Source organism: Oryx dammah, unplaced genomic scaffold (genome assembly GCF_014754425.2).
Source record: "Oryx dammah isolate SB20612 unplaced genomic scaffold, SCBI_Odam_1.1 HiC_scaffold_26, whole genome shotgun sequence".
Classification (NCBI taxonomy): domain Eukaryota; kingdom Metazoa; phylum Chordata; class Mammalia; order Artiodactyla; family Bovidae; genus Oryx; species Oryx dammah.
The window spans coordinates 22,020,399-22,039,673 of NW_024070210.1; the positions used below are offsets into that span (position 1 = coordinate 22,020,399).

Here is a 19,275-nt window from a genome sequence, read left to right on the forward strand (position 1 = left end):
AAAAGGTAGAAACAACCTAAATATCTATAGATGGATGAATGAACTTAAAAAAAATATGGTATGTGTGTAATGAAATATTACTCAGCCTTACAGAGAATGAAATTCTGATCTGTGCTACCCTATGGATGAACCTTGAAGATGTTATGCTAAGTGAATAAGCCAGACACAAAGGGACAAATATTATATGATTCCATTTATATGGGAGTAGCTAGAGTAATCAAATTCATAGAGTCAGAAAGTAAAATAATGGTTACTGAGCACTGGGGAGAGATATCATTTATTGGGTACAGAATAAGTATTGGGTACAGTACTCAAACTAAAAGTTTGAGATGATGTAAAAGTTCTGGAGATAGATAATGGTGATGTTTGCACAACACTGCAAATAGAGTTAGTGCCACTGAACTGTATACTCATAAATGATTAAAATGCTGCATTTTCTGTTATATATATTTTATCACAATGAAAAGTCTCCCAGCAGCCCTAGCCTAGAAGTGGTGTCCACTGAAAACAACTTCTTTTACAGCCATCTAGATATGCAAATACAAGCACAGACATGCAAGCATAAGCATGTTAATTCAGTGTCTACTCTTTGGGGCATTCACTTAGGTGCTAGAAAGTCTGCAGTGAACAAAACTGACAAGGTTCCTGCTGTCATGGAGCTTTTAAAAAATTTATTTTACACAAAAAGGATGTTGGTATGCATACTATTTTACACTAAATGTTTTTCCCTTGACAGAGACCTTTGGTCATGTTTCTGTGTTAGTTCTTATAGACTTATTGATGTAGTGGTTGCATCTAGTGGTACGCTTTTGTATGATTGTGATACAGTTTGTAGCTATTATATTGAATGGAGAAGGGGAGGCGGAAGTATAGAACTTACTATTTTTCTGCCCTGTTGTAAATTACAGTTTTATTAGGAATATAATATAGGCTTATCATAAAGAGTCAAGCCGTGCCAAATCTATAAAGTAAGAGTAAAAACTTTCTAACAGGTGTTCTACCTCTCTCTTAATCCTACTCCCTGGAAGTAGTAAACCCTTTTAACAGTCCATTGTTGATCCTTCCAGACATGTATAATGCATTTGCAAAAATAAAGAATATGTAGAACATGTATCTGGAGAAGGCGATGGCACCTCACTCCAGTGCTCTTGCCTGGAGAATCCCAGGGACGGGGGAGCCTGGTGGGCTGCCGTCTGTGGGGTCACACACAGTCCGACACGACTGAAGCGACTTAGCAGCAGAACATGTATCTTCTCATTCTCTAGGAGCTGGCGCATGCAGTAGAATATTGCTCATTCTACTCAGACTATAGAGAGTTGTGCAGAGGAAAGAGCTGGACTGAGCTTCACCAGAGCCAAGTTCTGTCTTGATCCTGCTGCTGTGACAGGCAGTTCCTCAGTTATCCTTTGTCTGGTGTCCCGTAGTCAATGAGATCTCATCAAGGAGAGTGCTTTGGAAACTATTATGCTTTAAATTCTGGGATGATTTCTTTAGAGTTCTTTGATTGCAAGAAGTAGAAAGCAACTCAGGTTCTGTTAGACCAGAAAAAAAGTGGGGGAACATTAGTGGAAGAATTTTAGGTAGCAAATGAAGAAATGTGTAAATGACTGGGTCTCTGGAAATTCAGGAATTTCTGTGTGTCTGTTCAAGATGTAATTCCTGGGGAAGAGTGAGTGACTTAGAAGCCACATGTCCACTGATGATTAAGGGGATAGAGTTCTGGGTTTGTGTGGCTCATCAGAGTCTCATGGAGGTGGGGAGATGAAGTTTTGAAAAGTATGGGATTCAGGCTGGAAAAATGAAATATCAGCCTTGGAATGCCAGCTCTTTTAACCCTAGATTCTTGCTTCCCTCTCAAGGAGGAGATGATCGCCGGGTTCTACTATGGCACATGGAACAAGCTATCCACTCCAGAGTTAAGCCCATACAGCTGAAAGGAGAACATCATTCCAACATTTTTTGCCTGGCTTTCAACAGTGGGAACACCAAAGTATTCTCTGGAGGTGAGCAGAAGGGAGATTTCCCCTTGGGAAGTTGACTGTGGCTGGGATTTCAGATAAAGGAATGCTAAAATTACTCCAAATTTTCTTTCCTTTAGCCCATTGAATTGTGGAAATACTGGTTTCCCATAGCTTGTCTTCTCTGTATGGTAGCAGTTTAGATACACATATCAGACTAATGTCTGTCTGTCCTTTCTCTCCTTTGCTCTTGTTTCTATCTTTTTTGGTAGAAAAGTTCACATTGCAGTCTGGTACACAGATACATATTAGAAAGAGTACTTAACTGTACTATGTGTGACTCACTCTGATTTTTTTTTTTTCTATTCTGTTTTTAAAGATTTTAAAGGTTGTGATTCCAATTGGTATTATGACCCATTAGTGGCTCCTGTTTGCAAACATGTTATGTTGGGGTATAACTGGAATGGCTTGCTGTCAAGCCAGCCTCTTAATGGCATCCATCAATCACACTCCTGTCTGACCACTCCATTTCTAGGCCTGACCTCTCTTCTGCTTCCATGATGGCTCAGATGGTAAAGAATCTTCCTGCAATGTAGGAGACCTGGGTTCAGTCCCTGGGTTGGGAAGATCCCCTGGAGAAGGGACTGGCAACCCACTCCAGTATTCTTGCCTGGAGAATTCCATGGACAGAGGAACCTGGTGGGCTACAGTCCATGGGATCACAGGGAGTCAGAAATAATTAAGTGACTAACACTTTTTCTCTTCTGCACTGCAGACTTCCCCACTGGATATCTACCTTGTGTTCCAAAAGTAGTTTAAATGCAGCAGATCTAAAACTGAGATTTTAGTTCTTCTCACCTGCACAAATATTTCCTCTTGTTTCATGGATTCCCTTTCTCAGTTACTATCACCATTCAAGTAATTATCTAAATAGTTAGGTTTAACTTTTAAGGACCTGCTGACATTGAGGCATTTTCAGCCTACAGCAATGAGAGTGTTATATGGTTCAATCTTATAGAAATCTCAGAATCAGCGCCAAACGTGTCTGTCATTTTTACATCTCGTAAGTCACCAGTTACTAATATTTTGAAAGCCTCATATTCATCCTTTAGTTTCTGTCCTTGTGCTGTACCTACTGCTCTGATTCAGGTCCTCAGTTTTGGCCTAGACTACTGTAGTGTCCTGTGATTTCTGCTACCAGTATCTCCTTACTCATTGCTTATACAAGTTTTCTTTGAAAAGTTGAATCAATCCTGTGAACCTTTGACCTTACCCAGTCTCCCTGCCTGGCCTCCTTTTCCTCCCCCGCATCTTGTACTCTAGGTTGCTAAGCCACTTGCCATCTTACATGCCATTACTGTTTTTCCACAGGCCAAGCTTTCCATCAGTTAGAATTCTGAGTTTCTGTTCAAGTGTCTCCTTTCCCATAAAAACATATTCTCCATGTACTTTCACCCTGCTCATAAAGGACACAATTGCCCCTTTATTTGTGTCCCCATGGTAGAGCATATCACTACAAGATAACCCGTCTTGTCACTGTTAATTGTTCGTGCAGGTAGACTGAATGCCTCGCTTATTTCTCTCAATCTTCAGCGCTTCACACTGTGCCTGTTACCTATAAGGCATTGACACGGGTTTGATTTACTTCATATGAACCCACAATAGAGTTACAGGGAGGACTTTAAGATGACCTAGCCACATCTCTACTGCTTGTACTTTTAGCACAGAGTGGGAAGTTTTTTTACTGTCTTCATTTTGGAGTTTTTATTTGTTAGCTATATAAACCACGTGAAGGCAGGACTATACACATCATGAATGTATAGTATTTTTAGATGCCTTGATGGAATAAAGAGAATGCAAAAGAAAAAAGTTGTGGATAAAAACTTTCCCATCATTTAGTATCATCATCATTAAGCTTTAATGCTATAAAAGATGACGAGGATGTGAATAGTAGCAAACATTTGTTGGGGGATCTAGTTCTAGTCTGAATGCCTTTACACTTTTATCTTCACAATTACTATGAAGTAGACACAATTATTCCTGTTTTGCTGAGACATAGAAAAGTAACAGATATTATTCCATGTCTCACGGATAATGAACGTTTTGTTTTTAAAAAGAACAAAGGAAAACCCACGAGCTTGGAGTAGTTGATTGATTTGCCAGTGATCACTTACTCTTTTCCTGAAGAGCCATTGTTTTGCTTTTGTTTTTTAATCATTGGATAATGCATTTTGGAGATTGTTGTTTTGTTATTTCTAGTTGCTATTATGCTTTTAAAAATTCTCTATAAGTATATTCTATCCTTCTTAATGATTTTTATAAACCTTTTTCTAATTAGCACTCTTAATTTTTATTAACACTGACTTTGTTCATTTGTTTTCCCTGAAATTTTTAACATACTGAATTGTAATATGAATGGGACCACTTTTCAGGAATTGTCAAATGTCTGCTTTTTCCCTTACAGGAAATGATGAGCAAGTTATCCTCCATGATGTTGAAAGGTAAATAGATTGTTGATATGTGAAAGTGATTAACTCTGTTTTTCGTATGAAGAAAGGCAGATATCTCTTTAGACCAAAATAGTTCTTCTTTTTTTGAAGTAAATAGCATAAAATCAACTGTTTGGCTGAAAAAAAGATTTCGGTAATAGTTTTCAAATTAAATTTTGATTTATAAAAAGATTTACAAAGTTGATATAAAATTATAGTTTTCTGGTGAAATTTTAAAGGGCAAGGTTAGAAGGGAAGGAAACATGTAACCCTCACAGTAATTTTATGAGGCAGTACTATTATGATCTCAATTAGGAACCTGAGGCATGGAGATGTTAGGTGACTTAAGGTCACGTGATGTTAGGATCTGAACTGAGGCAGCCTGGCTTGGGGCCACGCATTTTCTCACATGCCGGGCATCGGGAATTCCTCTTCTTCCCTTGATGGCATCAGGGCTGCTTTATTGTTCTCCCTCACTTTTTGGAAATCCAGCACCACTCCCCAAGTCTGTACACAAGCAGATGCGTTCTGTAGTAAGTCAAAACGTGAAACTCATGTGTTGAGTCACTTTTTGGCGGGCACGTGGTGGGGAGGAGTACAGTGGGGATCTTCGTTCCACAACCAGGGATTGAACCTGGGCCCTGGCAGTGAAAGCACCAAGTCCTGACCACTGGGCTGTCAGGGAATTCCCTTGAGTCACTTTCAAACACGCTCAGTTAGGGCAACAAACAAACTTGTTGTGAGGTCTTGTCCCTTTAATACTACCTTTTTCTTTTAACCTGAAAGTTGAATACCTACTTTTTACTTTTTAGTAAATGTAATATCCTTTGGGTTTAGCTGGGTTGACTTTCTCCTAGAAATGAAAAGAGCTTCATTCTAGGAACTAGAGGGTTGGGACTCTGCACTATTTGTGTGTGTATGTATGTGCCTGTGTGCCTCTCTCTGCTCTCTGTCTCTCAGCAGTGAGACCTTAGATGTGTTCGCTCATGAAGATGCGGTGTATGGCTTGTCAGTGAGCCCTGTGAATGACAACATTTTTGCCAGCTCCTCCGATGATGGCCGGGTTCTCATCTGGGACATCCGGGAATCTCCCCATGGAGGTAGGGCCCCTGTGCACAATGTAACTGGACTGTGCTGCAGAGTTTGACGTCAGCTTCATCACAGATCCAGTTTATGACTTGAGTAACCTGGGCGGAAGTGCTGTAAAGGGAGAAGAAACTCACATGGGGACATAAATGTGTGTCTCTGGAGGTCCCATCCTACCCCCAGTAGTCAGAAGTGAGGCACCTTTGCCCGTCCCTTCCATCACTTGTGATCCACAGACCTTTGCAGCAGGGTAAACACCGCAGTGTCTTGTTGTGAGGTAGCCCCAAGGAATAGAGTGTGTGGTGCCTCATTTGTGGAGGGGAGCCACAGGGGCCAGCTGTGTGCATGGTGCTGAAATGCACATATTCTTGGTTATTTAAGAGAATGGGGGTGTTATGCAATTTGTTGCATCCTAGTTCCAGGGTTGTTATTTTGCTGGAAGAACCGCAGACCCTCAACTATGGTTGAGGATCTGTACCACCTTAACTGTGTATAGAAACTTAAAATGATAGCAGATAGACTTTGTTTAGGGGGGATTGTCTGGGTGAGTTCCTCTTCTGAATGTTTTCTTTGCATCTCTGAAATGTAAAATGAAGAATTTGTCTTGTTGACTTTCACTGAAGTTCTTCAGGAAATTCTCTTTTTCAGCTCATTTCCTGCAGAGAGATTTCCGTCGCTCTGTCTTCAAAGGCTCTTCTCTCCAGCATACCTCAGTGCCACCCACAGCCCCACTCTTGGTGCAGCTTTGTCAGTGCCATATCTCTGTGCCCAAGTTACTATCCTGCCTGCCTTGTCTGGCAGGGTCTGAGTCTTTATTCTATATGCAGAGCATTTAATATGTTGGTCTGTGCTCATTACTGAGGTTCAGGCTATAGGAGAAGCTTATTCTCAGGGTCAGGAAGATAAGGTAGCCAAAGTAGCATCTATGGTTGAATGTAATGGTTTGCTTCCTAGATGAGATTCTCCTTTGTCTGAACTGCCTCCTGGCTGAGATGATTGAGTGCTCCCCGTGCCCTCTCCTCCCACAGAGGCCTGTGACATATCCTGCACGGAATCATAGACTGAGGAGTGCTTTCCACCTACTGCTTCTAAACAACTTCCACAGGATTGAGTCCTCCCAGGCAGCAGAGTGGTTCATTCCTCACCTGGAGCCAGCTAGTATATGCAAGAGGCTGTAGGGTTTCTAGGGGAAGTTGATATACATAGGAGCTGGCTGGATGCAAGAGAAGTTCAAGTATTAGATGTCTTTTTTTTTAAGTATTCCAACATTGAAATGAAATCTTAAAATTCTAGACTGAAACCATTTTCTTTTCAATTTAGGGAGCAATATTGCCAGAAGGAAAAACTGCACTGTTATTTTAAGTCTATATAGTTATAAAACTTAATTTCTAAAGCTGGTAAATTTGGATTAAGGTATAATAATCCTACCAGTAATTGAGTGTGAATTTTTTTTTAGCTCATGAGGAATTCAGTTTTACTTACTGTGAAACAGCTTACCTTCCTGGTTACAATGACCATTTCTGTTTTGTTACAGGATCTAAATAGGTACTGTGTGTATTTCTCAGTATTATAGCTTAAACTTTGTGCATATGTGTTTAAGTTGCTGTGTTCAGACTTTCTGTGTACAGAGGGTGTGTGCCAGGACTCGTGGGGACTTTGTGCGTAAGCATGCTAGTGGGGTAGTTGTTAAGGGCTGTGCTTCTCCTTGCCTTCACACTCCTCCTTGTCTACCTGCCATTGACCCAGAAGTGCCTGAAGTGGACTGATCAGAATTTTTCTCTTCACAGAGCCCTTCTGCCTGGCCAACTATCCATCAGCCTTTCACAGTGTCATGTTTAACCCTGTGGAGCCCAGATTATTGGCCACAGCCAATTCAAAGGAAGGAGTGGGACTCTGGGATATTCGAAAACCTCAGAGGTGAGCTCCTTTTATTCAGAAGGTGTTATCGCTTTTCCCTGCCTGAACTTTCAAGAAATATAATCAGCCAGCATGTGTTGTGGGAACCTGATTGGCAGTTGATCTCAGTTGGACATCTCCTAACGTATCCTGGTTTCTCTGAAGCCAGGAGAACTCTATTCCCAATGGGCAGGCAGAGTGAGATATCCATACTCCTTGCTAAGGAGAAGTCATAAATTGTAATCTGGGCTCTAGACAGGATCAATTCTAGGCAAACTTTGCAATGGGAAAGCCTTGCTTTAGCACTACCTTCTATCTTTAGGTCCATGGTTCCCCAGATGCATGGAAGGGAAATTATGGTGATTTATTAAACTCGTTACTACTGAACTGGGGATTCTTAACCCCAGAGTAAAGGGGATATGAACTTCAGGAGAACTGTGAACCCCCAAATTGCATGGAAATTATATTGTATATTCACCTAAGTGTGTTTTTGTGAGGAGGAAGTTTTTTTTTTTTCTTTCCGTTTCTCAAAAGGACCAGTGACTACAACAGTAAAGGTTAAGAGCTACCACTGCAGTGTTAGGGATGTGTTCCCCTTGTGTTTGCACTATTAAAGAGTACTCTTAGGACAATTCTGAGCTGATCACTTATGGGGGAGTTTCAGACATCATTAAGAGAAATACGTGGATGGGGCAAGTTCATGTTCCTCTTTCATGTTCCTTAAATCCCATGGGGGAGAGATGACCTTTTATGGCATATAAAGCCAAACCTTGCTTTATGAAAGATTTGCATGCATTGCTAGCTCTTCTGAAAATTCCATATGGCAGTAACTTCCCACTTTAAGGCGCTATTGCAGAAGAGTATCATGCAGAGTAAACAAGGTTATGGTTTATTTCATGGGCCTCAGATGAAAGGGGCAATTAAGTACAGAGGATTCTCTTCCTTGGTGGTTTTTCAGTCCTAGCTAATTCTCTCCATGGGGCAGTCTGATGAGGCTGGAACTATGGGATCCCGGAAGGGCATCCCTGGTGTTGAGCGGGGATCCCTGAGGCTCCATAGGGCAGCAGAGGTTTCTCCTGCTGTTGCATGTGCACCTGCCTCTCCCTTTTCCATGTGACGGGCGTGCGTGTAGTGGCAGGGCCCCTGTGGTGCCTCTGCACTGTGTGCTTAGGGAGGTTTGTCCTCTGCCAGCAAGATAGTCTCCTGTGTTTAGCTTTAGCATTCTCTCCACTTTGCGCTCTTCGGGAGCAACTGTTCTGCCTTGTCCATATCACAAAAGGCAGAATTTGGACTAACGACGCCAGCTTTCTCCCAGCCTGCTATCTCCTGTACTGAGAATGAATAGCTGGCAACTGGAGTGAGGCCTGAGCTATTCATCCCCAGTGGAAAGCTTGAGTAGCTCATGATGTCAGCAGTGTCTTGAGAGAAGAGGGCGGTTGAATGTTAATGTTTCTCCTGATTTTCTTCCACCAGCTTCGTACTGTGCATTGTATTTGGGCCCTCCTCCCCTTTCTGTTTATCCCTTCACTAAACATGGCTTCTTTCTCTTTAAAAAATTCTAAGTGAGATTTCTGCTATGTTTTTATAGTAACACTTATTAAATTTAGGGTCTGTATCCAGAAAAATGTAAAGAAAAAGATAAAAAGAAGGTCCTATCTCAAGCTGATCTCTGTTACTTGTATGTTTTCTAAATGTTTTGTGTCAGTACCATTCTTCTCTTTGCTGGTCTCTAGTCACTTTCTCCAAAAGTAACTACAGTGAACAGTTCCTTAGGTATCTGTCAAGAACAAAATTTAATGCATATAACTAGCATAAAGAATACATATCCTTAGAAGAATTTAAACTAAAAGAACCACATAATAATACCTTGTTTTCAGCGTCTTTTTTCAATTAATAATGTCTTGCAGCTTTTTTCATATCAGCATGTAACAGATCTAGCATATTCTGTTGATGGCTACTTGGTTTTCCATTCATGTGATGGACCCAGCAACCAGACTTCTTGTTTCCTGTTGGGCCGTTATAAACTATGTTTCACTGACCCTGGTCGCACATACTTGGCCTACCTTTGCAAAATATCTAGGGAATTGCTGCAGCAAACAATGAATGGATGTTTTTACATCTTTTTAAAATAAAAATTGTCAAATTTTCCCACCACCAAGAAAGGCTACACTGATTTACAAACCTCTCAACTGCACAAGACCACATATATCTCATTAACACGTAGTCCTTCATTAATAGTCCTTCATTAACATGTAAACTGTTACAAGTCTTATGGGGGAAAACGTTATGTTCTTGTTTTGATTATTTCATTTATGCGTAAGGTTATGTGGTTTCTTTGGTAACCTATAGTTTTCAAAGCCCATATGGGAGAAAAGTCATCTAGTAAAGCTAATTGGCATTCTTGACTGATTCCTTTTTTGGAGTAAAAGGAAGAGCACAGTGCTATGGAGACTAGGATGTTTTTACCTGTTTTTTCATCTTTCCTAAGGTTCTATGTAATTTTTTGGATACGAGGCAGAAAAAAGCTATGAAATATTCTTGGGGTCCTGTTCTCCACATCCTGTAGTGTTTGGAGATTAAAGTGCAGATTGTTTCTGTTTGAACTTTCTCAGTACAAGTTGGTGTGGGGAAAAAAGAGACAGCCCTTTGTCTTTTCCGTGTGGGATTAATTATGCTGCGTTGCAGTGGGTGATTTGTCTCCTAACACAGCTGCCTGGAAACCCCAGCCCCCAAATCTTGGGACCCTTCTGAATCAGCTGGGAGGACAAGCCTAGAACAGGAGAGATGATCTGTTTCAGGGGTACTTTAATGTCTAGGGAGAGACTTTCGAGAATTTGTAAGCACCTTATAATCGCAGGTAAAATGATGTGTGCTTGTGTCTGAGTGGGCACGTGTGGCATTTTTTTCTAGGAACGAGGAGAGCTTTTACCAGGTTCTCACAGAGACCCTTGAATCCCAAGGGGATGAGTTGCTCGGGGTTCTAAAAATTCTTGATTTAGAGCCTATTGTGGTTCCTTAGGCGACTTCTCAGTAACTTCCAGCTTGTAGCTTGGGCACATCTATGCGTTCTGGGCCTGATTAAGTGGCCCACTGGCTTCCTAGAAACAAATATATCTCCGTGGAACAACAAAGGGGGCTCACATTGAATACCTTTTGCTTCCTACCTTACCGTAGGGTTAGTTCCGTGCTAGAATGGTTTTCTTGCCCTGCCCAAGCCTGAGCTGTGTCGCTCCACTTCAGCAGGCAGCCCATAGGAGTATGGACAGGTTCATGCTTGTCCCACTGTTACCCTGAAATAAGCTGGTGAAAGGCCTGGCTTTCAGAATAAAGTGTCAGCTTTAGAAGGGACTTCAGTTGTCATCTGACCTGACTTACTCATTGTACAGATCCTAAACGGAGGCCGAACAGCTTGATGGTTTAGAGAGCAGGATCTGAAGTACATCCTGGATACAAAGCCAGGCAGTACACCTTAATACTGCCTTGTACTGCCTTGTGGGATCTTCAGCATGTTACTTTACCTCTCAGTGCCTCATAATAATAAATAGTAGCTAACATATATTAAACATGATTTGCTGGGGATAATGACAGTTATATGAATAATTCCTTTTTAGTCCTATGACAGCCTTATTAAATCAATTCTGTTATTCTTATTTTTTAATGATAAAGAAGTCAAGGTACATACAGAGAGGTGAAATAACGTGTGTATGTGTGTTATTTCCTTTCCCCTTTTAAATCAGTTAGGGACCCTCTATATCCTAGTTTTCTTTCCTCTGTGCTTCCTTGAAATGAAACTTTGTCAAAATTCCTCTCAAATTTTTCTAATATAGACCTATCCAACTCTAAAGTCTGAGTCCTTTAGACTTTCTGCCTCACTTTTCACTGTCTTATGGCCCAGCCCCAGTTTGCACACTGACTTTCCAAATTTTTTGCTCTGTTAATTTTTTTGCCCTGGACAAAAAACATGCTATTCATTTTTCTGAACATGCTATTCATTTTTCTTTTGTAAAGTTTTAGAACAGAAGTTGTAAACTAGTTGCCCATAGGCCATATTCAACCCACAGGGATATTTTATTTGACCTACATGATATAATCGTGTTTAGAAAATTACACAGAAAAAAATCAAAATTTCCAACATCACTTGAAAAAGTCAAAAGACCTGAAATCATTGGACCTTTATTCTCATATGGCAACCGAAGCTGAATCAGGGGTTCGTTCCTCTTGAAACCTTTAGGATGCGTTACCGGTTCCACCACGCCTTCACGTCTTAACCAAGGTGGTTTCTGCTCATTGATATTACTTCCCTGGCCCTGTCGTCTTTGGAATTTGAAGGTTTGCTTTGGGGATTTTAGTGCAAATGAGTGGACCATAGGTAGGTAACTTGAGTATAATGACTAGATAAGAGAAAACTTCACATATAGAAGTATAATCACAAGGTTGGATGAGGTTTCATTCATTTATATGTAAAGTGATGTCTTGTGATGTCTTGCTTGGTCTGTTGGAGTGACCTCTGGGCAGTTTTCAGAACTGAGCTCCTTGAGCATCCAAAGCATTGAGGAAAAGTGGTTTTCCCGGCTGTTGCTCTCCTTGTCTCACCATTTTCATTGCCTGTTCTAGCTGTCTGCTCACTCACTACTTCTCCCCTTTCTCGTGTCTTTATAGTTTCTGTCAATTTTTGTCAGGAACTATTAGTTCTGTGACAGGTAACAATGTCTTGCTTTGACAAGGATAATAAAGAGAGTGTTTCTTTCCTACTCAATAATAAAACTGGGGCAAGCCAGGAATTCCTGCAGACTTACCTCATAAGCTGGTGCTTTTATGTGTTGTGTAAATGGGCAGTAAATGCAAATTCCTGCTGTCAAGAAGGACTTGCTTGCTCTTAGTAACTCACCTGGCTTTGGGGCCTAGATATCTGTTCACTGGGCCTGGGCAAATCCTACTTCTGTAGAGACCAAATTAAGTGCAGTCTGTCTTCTGAACAGCCGGGCAGTCTCTGCCACATTGCCTTTAAGGGCTGCTCATACTGTTGTGGGAAAATAGAGCCCAAGAGTTCCGCTTCAAAGGCTGGGAAAAAAAGTCATTCATGCTCTGCTTTCTCTCTCTTCTCTCCCACTCACCCATCTTCACTTTTTATATGAACCTATCCAGTGCTCAGGCAAATGTTCCATCTATTAAACCCATAATAAAAGCTTATTTTTCCCCTGAAACTATATTCCTTCCTTAAGTTCTTTATTAATGTCACCATCACTCTTGTAATGATCCTGGCTAAAATCCCAGAGTCCCATATGCCTCTTCTATTTCTTAATCCCTCTGCCATAACCAGCCTTGGTCTGTGTTAGTGCCTGGCCACTGTTTTCAGTTCTTAAAGCCTCTGCTCTATTTCAGGTCCATATTACTCTTTACATAAGGTGTCGACTTCTAAGGTGTCGGCTAGCTTCTTAACTTGCTCTTGCTTCTGGCACACAGCACATGTCCTTAAACATACTTCTGCCATTCCCCTACCCAGGAGCTCTAGAGTCTGCTTCTTATCTTTGTTTATGGCCATATTCCCCAGAACCAGTAATGTGGGATGCTCCAAGAAAAAAAATTTTTTTTTTTTTTTTTTTTTTTTAATGAATGGATGACCTAGTTTACGGACAAAATGGAAACTTGTTAAGCAAGCAGTGAACCCCTTCTCTGGTGCCAGTGGCCCTTTTCCGCTTGTAGGTTGTCCTCTACATACAAACACATGTAAAGGAGAATTTATCTTTTTCAAATTCTAGTTACCCTTCAAGGTCCAAGATCAAATGGCAGCCCATCGGTGCAGATGTCCTTGCTCTATCTCCCCGTTAACATTCTCTTAAAGCATCCTTCCTTTTTTTACTCGCTGTGTCCCCAGCACCTAGCCCAGTTTTGGTGCAGAGTATATGTTGAATGAATGAAGCTTTCCCTCACTTCTGGCAGAAAGGATCACTCTATCCAGAGCCTCTGTAAAGTACTTAGGGTCTGTGGCATTCATGTTGCATGTCTTAGTTACTGTTTTTGCCATCATTGATTATCTTTACTATGACTATGTTTTATCTCCAGATAAAAGATTATGTCTTTTCTTTCTAGTGCTCAGAAATTGCTTCTCAGAAAGGAAGCACTTGTCTTAATCTGTACTATTACTTTGCATTTTTTTCTGTGGATTTTTAAAGACATGGCCATGTTTTATATCTGTTGCCTAGCACAATGCTTAGAATGTTATGACCTTCAGTAAATAGTGAGTGCAGTGTTACACTCTTCACGAAATAGTATGTATTTTCAAAGCTAGCTCTCTAATGTTTTCATTAACTCCCTGAGTGTAATAGCATGGATCAAAATGTTATCTGCAGAGAATAAACCCTTAGAGGAGGTTGTAAGGGTTCTTGCAGGGCTTTGAATGGTTGTCAGTGAGTTAAACTAGCATGTAAGCAAGTCAAGAATTGTGACAAAGTTGCTTTCTAGTGTTTGGGCCACAAGGTGGAGCTCTAGAATCAGCTTCGCTACAAAAAGGCACCAGGACCCCATTATTCTAACCCAGTAATTCTCAAATTTCAGGGGGCATCAGAATCACCTGGGGAGGTTGTTAAAGTGCTGCTTCCTGGAGCACAGACCCAGAGATTGAGTTGTCGATCCAGGGCAGACCCTGTGACTCTGCCATTTTTTAATACATACCCCAGGTGATTTGGCAACTTTGCTTATCCTGCAAGGTGGAAGCTGTGATTTTTCAGAGATCTGTATTGAATTTGCTGCTGTGTTCATTTGGACCCAGGGTCTTCTGGCTTCAGGCCAGAGCTTCCCTGTGTCTATTCATTCTCACCAAACACAAATGTGCCTTTTTATAGCAAGAGGCTTAGCTTCAGATCAGAGCATCTGGGGAATGCCTGGTGAATGGATGGGAGTTGTGGAAGCATGTTCCACTTCATATCCTCCCTTTAATACTTCCCAACTCCTCTTACTCAGGGGGAGATGATACCAGACCCCTAAATCAAGTAGACATTTTTACTTTAAAATCAAATCTTGACTCTTTTTCTTTTAAAAAAACTTTTTATGTTTAAAAATTCTCTCTCACACACACACACACACTGAGAAATAGTAAAATAAACTCCATTGCACATAGCACCCAGCTTCAATAATTAACCCATGGACAATCTTACTTCATTTATTCTTCCACTGAGATGACTCCATTTCCATGTAACTTTGTATTATTTCCTCTGTAAATACTTTAGTATGTATCTCTGAAAGATATTCTTTTTTAAAAATTGAGATAAAATTCACATGATATAAAATTAACTATTTTAAATAGTTAAAATTAGCTATGTTAAAGTGAAAACTTTAGTGGCATTTAGTTCATTTGCAGTGTTGTGCAGCTGCCACCTCTGTCTAGTTCCAAAGCATTTTTATCATTCCGAAATGAAACCCACACCCATTAAGCAGTCACTCCCCAGAATACTGCTCCCCTAGTTTTTGGCCACCACCAGTCTGCTTTCTGTATCTGTGGATTTACGTGTTATGGCTGTGACCTTTAGTTTGCCTCTTGTACTTAGCGTAAAGTTTTTGAGATTCATCCACATTGTAGCATGTATCAGTACAGTTATTTAATTCCTCTTTATGGCTGAATAATTTTCTATTGTATGGATGTATATACCATATTTTGTTTATCCACCTACTGATGGACATTTGAGTCGTTTCTACCTTTTGGCTATTGTGAATAGTGCTACTATTAAGATTGATGATTAAGTATTTGAGTACCTGTTTTTAGTTCTTTTGGTTCCATCCCTAAGAGTGTAGTTGCTGGATCATATGGTGATCCTTTGTTAAACTTTTTGAGGAACTGCCATATTACTTTCCATGAAAAGATAATTCTTTTAAAAATCATAGTATTATTATCACACCTAAAAAATTAGCAATAATTCCTTAATACCATTGCATATTTAGTGTTTACATTTCCTTTATTGCCTCCTAAATGTTACAGTTGGTTCTTATGGATTGAGATTTGAATAAGGTGTGTACCAAGCAATTAGTTGACATGGCTTCTAAGTCTTTGGATACTCCTACTTTTCATTTTTTTCTCTTGTAACTTATTTGTTAAAGAAACTGGATTATTTATTTTACGGAATTTCTCACATTTTAGATTATACAGGAGGCCCTTTGTATCCTCGGGTTCTGTGTCTGTGGGGTTCCTGGATCCAGTCCCCCATAGATGCCAAGGGGCAGGTGCACTGATTGCATGTTTATGCCATCATTTAGCATGTTCCCTCTTATCTCAGTTTTTTTCATAAATTGGTATTGGGTCTAGGGACTGAAACAGTTTTAGGTTTGATTCTTTTTGGCAGGGGTTACAAAAATATTTCATAGGTAGTGTTAGATATAACCATAAGGAAGCCAGAAATGTCTGGTTTTGTCTTTTGTTTTAAAATACATTGACTGACTTCTCAGTTCAGCTTTTTAAAATACAAATAATGCTGGTGAACATGTGGAGAAACTGAATCACTCATACATTGTGAATAGGATTGTAAAATAGTACAAAATATCTAGAAAATGTTTTGGTAGTTCCTTTATAAATTAAAAATGAACTTATTATCTGACCCAGCAGTTGCACTCTGGGTGTTTATCCAAGAGAGAGGAAGACTTATTTTCATATAGCAACTTGTACATGAATGTTCATAGCAACTTCATTCATAATACCCAAAAGCTGGAAACTACCCATACGTTTTCAATCTGTAAGTAGTTTAAAAAAATAATAAACCTGTAGTGCATTTATACCGTAGAATACTACTTGGCAATAAAAAAAAACTGAACGGTTGATACGTGCAACAATCTGGATAAACCTTAAGTGAACTGCTGCTAAGTCACTTCTCATGAGCTAATGTAACATTCATGAGATGGAGAACAAATTAGTCATTGCCAGGTGTTAGGGTTTTAGTGGTAAAAGGGGTGGATGTGGCTATAAAAGGAAGTCTTGTGGTGATGGTACACATAAGTATTGTGGTGGTGACTACTTGAAGTTATACACATGATACAATTGCATAGAGCAACACACACACACACAAATGAGTGTGTGTATAGCTGACAAAATCTGAATAAGCTCCATAGATTGTACCAATGTAAATTTCCTGGTTTTGATATCATACTATAGTTAGGCAAGGTGGTAACACTGGGAGAGTCTGGGTAAAGGGTTCAAAGAACCTTCTTGATTTTCTGTATATGGTATCGTATTATTAGCAAACAGTGACTATGTTACTTTTTCCTTTCCAATTTGGGTTCCCTTTTATTTCTTTTTGTTTTCTGATTGCTGTGGCTAAGTCTTCAAAACTATGCTGCATAAAAGTGGCAAGAGTGGCCATTCTTGTTTTGTTCCTGATCTTAGAGGAAATACTTTCAACTTTTCACTGTTGAGTATGATATTAGCTGTACGTTTGTCACATATGGCCTCTATTATGTTGAGATATGTTCCCTTTACACCCACTTCTGGAGAGTTTTATTATAAACAGTTGTTGAGTTTTGTCAGAAGCTTCTTCTGCATCTCTATTGAGATGATCATATGGTTTTTATTCTTTGCAAACTCTTTTTACAAGAAAATTTCTTTGCAAATTCCTCTGAGAATGACTGTCACTCTGTCATGTCTGCCTCTGTGACCCCATGGACTGTAGCCCGCCAGGTTCCTCTGTCCATGGAATTCTCTAGGCAAGGATACTGGAGTGAGTTGCCATTCCCTTCTCCAGGGGATCTTCCCAGCCCAGGGACTGAACCTGGGTCACCTGCATTGCAGGCAGATTCTTTCATCTGAGCCACCAGGGAAACCCTTGATTCCTCTGAATCTATAATTATTTCAAAATAAAAAGTTAAATGTAAGTAATACATAATAGCATGCTCCTTTTAAAACTATGAATAAGGCTAAAATTCCTCCTGACTACTTCCAATCCTGGTCTCCTGCCCTCTTTCCTGAGGGGATGAATGTTAAGAGTTTGTATATGCTTCCAGAACTTTTTCTTTGGTTTCGTGTGCTTATACATGTCCTTGTAGAAAATACATGGTTTTTGTTTCTATATGGAGGTATGTTTTTCACATGGATGATGTACTGCTATGCAGTTATTCTACAACTTGACTATTTCACCCATCAGTATCTTTTGGGAATTTATCCATGTATTAACATATCCAGATTTATCTTGTTTCTTTTGCCAGTTAAGAACTTGAGTCATCTCTCTGACTCTCTCTGTGAAGAGTCAGCTTAGATTTTTCTTCTAGGAAGTCTTTTGTGACTGCTTCTCTCCTGTGTTCCCAGTGGAGGGATAGATATTCTCCCTATGTCTTGCACAGGACATATTCCCCTTATTACAACATTGTTCATATTATAGAAGGAAACTGATGGCTTTCTTGTACCTCATTAATTCTTGAGGATGTCTTTCCCATCTTATTTCATCTTTAAATCCATGTGCTTAGCATAGTATCTAGAATAGTTAGCAGGTTTTCAATAAATGGTTATTCAGTAAGGGCATGCATATATGAGTTACATATATATGAGTTACTGAACTACAGGGAAGGATCTGAAGTGAATTACTTAGATGAATCCTTCTAGCCTTGATGTATTATCATCTGATGCTGTTCTTTGTGCTGGGTGGAATAATTCATCTCCACCATGTAGTCAGTGAAATCTTGTTGAACCAAGGAGCAGAAAACAACTTGCTGGCCCTATTTTCGCTTCTTATTTACTGTATGGTCAGGGCCAAGTCATATAAACATTTAGGACCTAGGTCTCCTCCAGTTTGAGATGAAAATGTTACCTTCACTATCCACCTTATAGGGTTATTGTAAGGGTTAATTGATACAATGTATATATAAGCATTTTGGAAATTAAATTTAATGAAAAACGTGTTGCTTCTTCAAGGGTATCTGTTGTGATCTGATTCTTTTAAGAAGAATCACTGAAGAATCAGTGAATTCTATGAAGAATCAGTGAATTCTTCACAGTTTGAACTTTTTATTTTGTGATCTTAGGTTTGACCATTTGTACTTAATCTGTTGTGAGTCACGTATTTTAGACAGGGATATATTGGTATACTCTTAATAATCTTGGCTTCATTTATCCATGAATTTACCCATGTATGGAAGACTTTCCAGGAACCTTGCTAATGTTTCTGGATTCTACATAAAATGCTTTGCACTTTGAATTTGTTTTTTATTCCAATAATATACTTTGCCATTTATTTATAGGTACCTGGGAAGTGGGATGGTGTATCTGCAAAGAGAAACCAAACTAAGTATAGTTTCAGATCTAACCTGGTACTGTGTCCAGTGCTAACCAAGGTGGGGCCTATTTATTACTTAAAATCCTTTCAAAGGAGGGATATTATTTGCCTTCATTGAGAAGGATGGTGAGGGACACTGGTAGTTTTAGAGTTCTTTGCAAATTTTTAACTGTCTTTTAAAGAATTTAGGACAATGGCTTAATTTCAGATTTGCATCTGCCCCAGAATCCTGTAGGGCAGCATATCATCTGAAGTTTCAGTTAAGCTCTTTAAATTCTGCTCTCTCATACTTCCCTCAAAGCTACCCTCTGTGGTCCCTTAATTAAAGGAGTATGTTTGAGATGACATTTTAGAATAACGTATTTTCTTCTGAAATTACAGAAGTTTATGCTCATTGTAGGAAAACTTGGAAAATAAAGTGAAAGGTATAAAAATAAATTAACTAAATGCTATAGTTTGATTGACGTATCTTCTTATTGTTCTCAGTATATCCATCAAACTAAATGTTTATCACTATCTAATTTTAGATATGATTTGGTAGGGCATGTGTTCAAAGCCTATAGAATTCACTGTCTACTCTCTGAAAATGGGTAAATGAAT

The 19,275-nt window shown here is 39.6% G+C and overlaps 1 protein-coding gene across 2 annotated transcripts in view; it reads left to right on the top strand.

Annotated features, from left to right (window-relative positions):
* The window catches only part of DCAF5 (DDB1 and CUL4 associated factor 5), a 95,277-nt gene that overhangs the window by 23,122 nt on the left and 52,880 nt on the right, over positions 1–19,275 (top strand). For both annotated transcript variants that reach the window (XM_040226213.1, XM_040226214.1), the window contains exons 2-5: positions 1,860–2,003; positions 4,423–4,459; positions 5,408–5,547; positions 7,321–7,450. In XM_040226213.1, the coding sequence (XP_040082147.1) occupies positions 1,860–2,003; positions 4,423–4,459; positions 5,408–5,547; positions 7,321–7,450 (451 nt within the window). The remainder of the gene's footprint in view (positions 1–1,859; positions 2,004–4,422; positions 4,460–5,407; positions 5,548–7,320; positions 7,451–19,275) is intronic.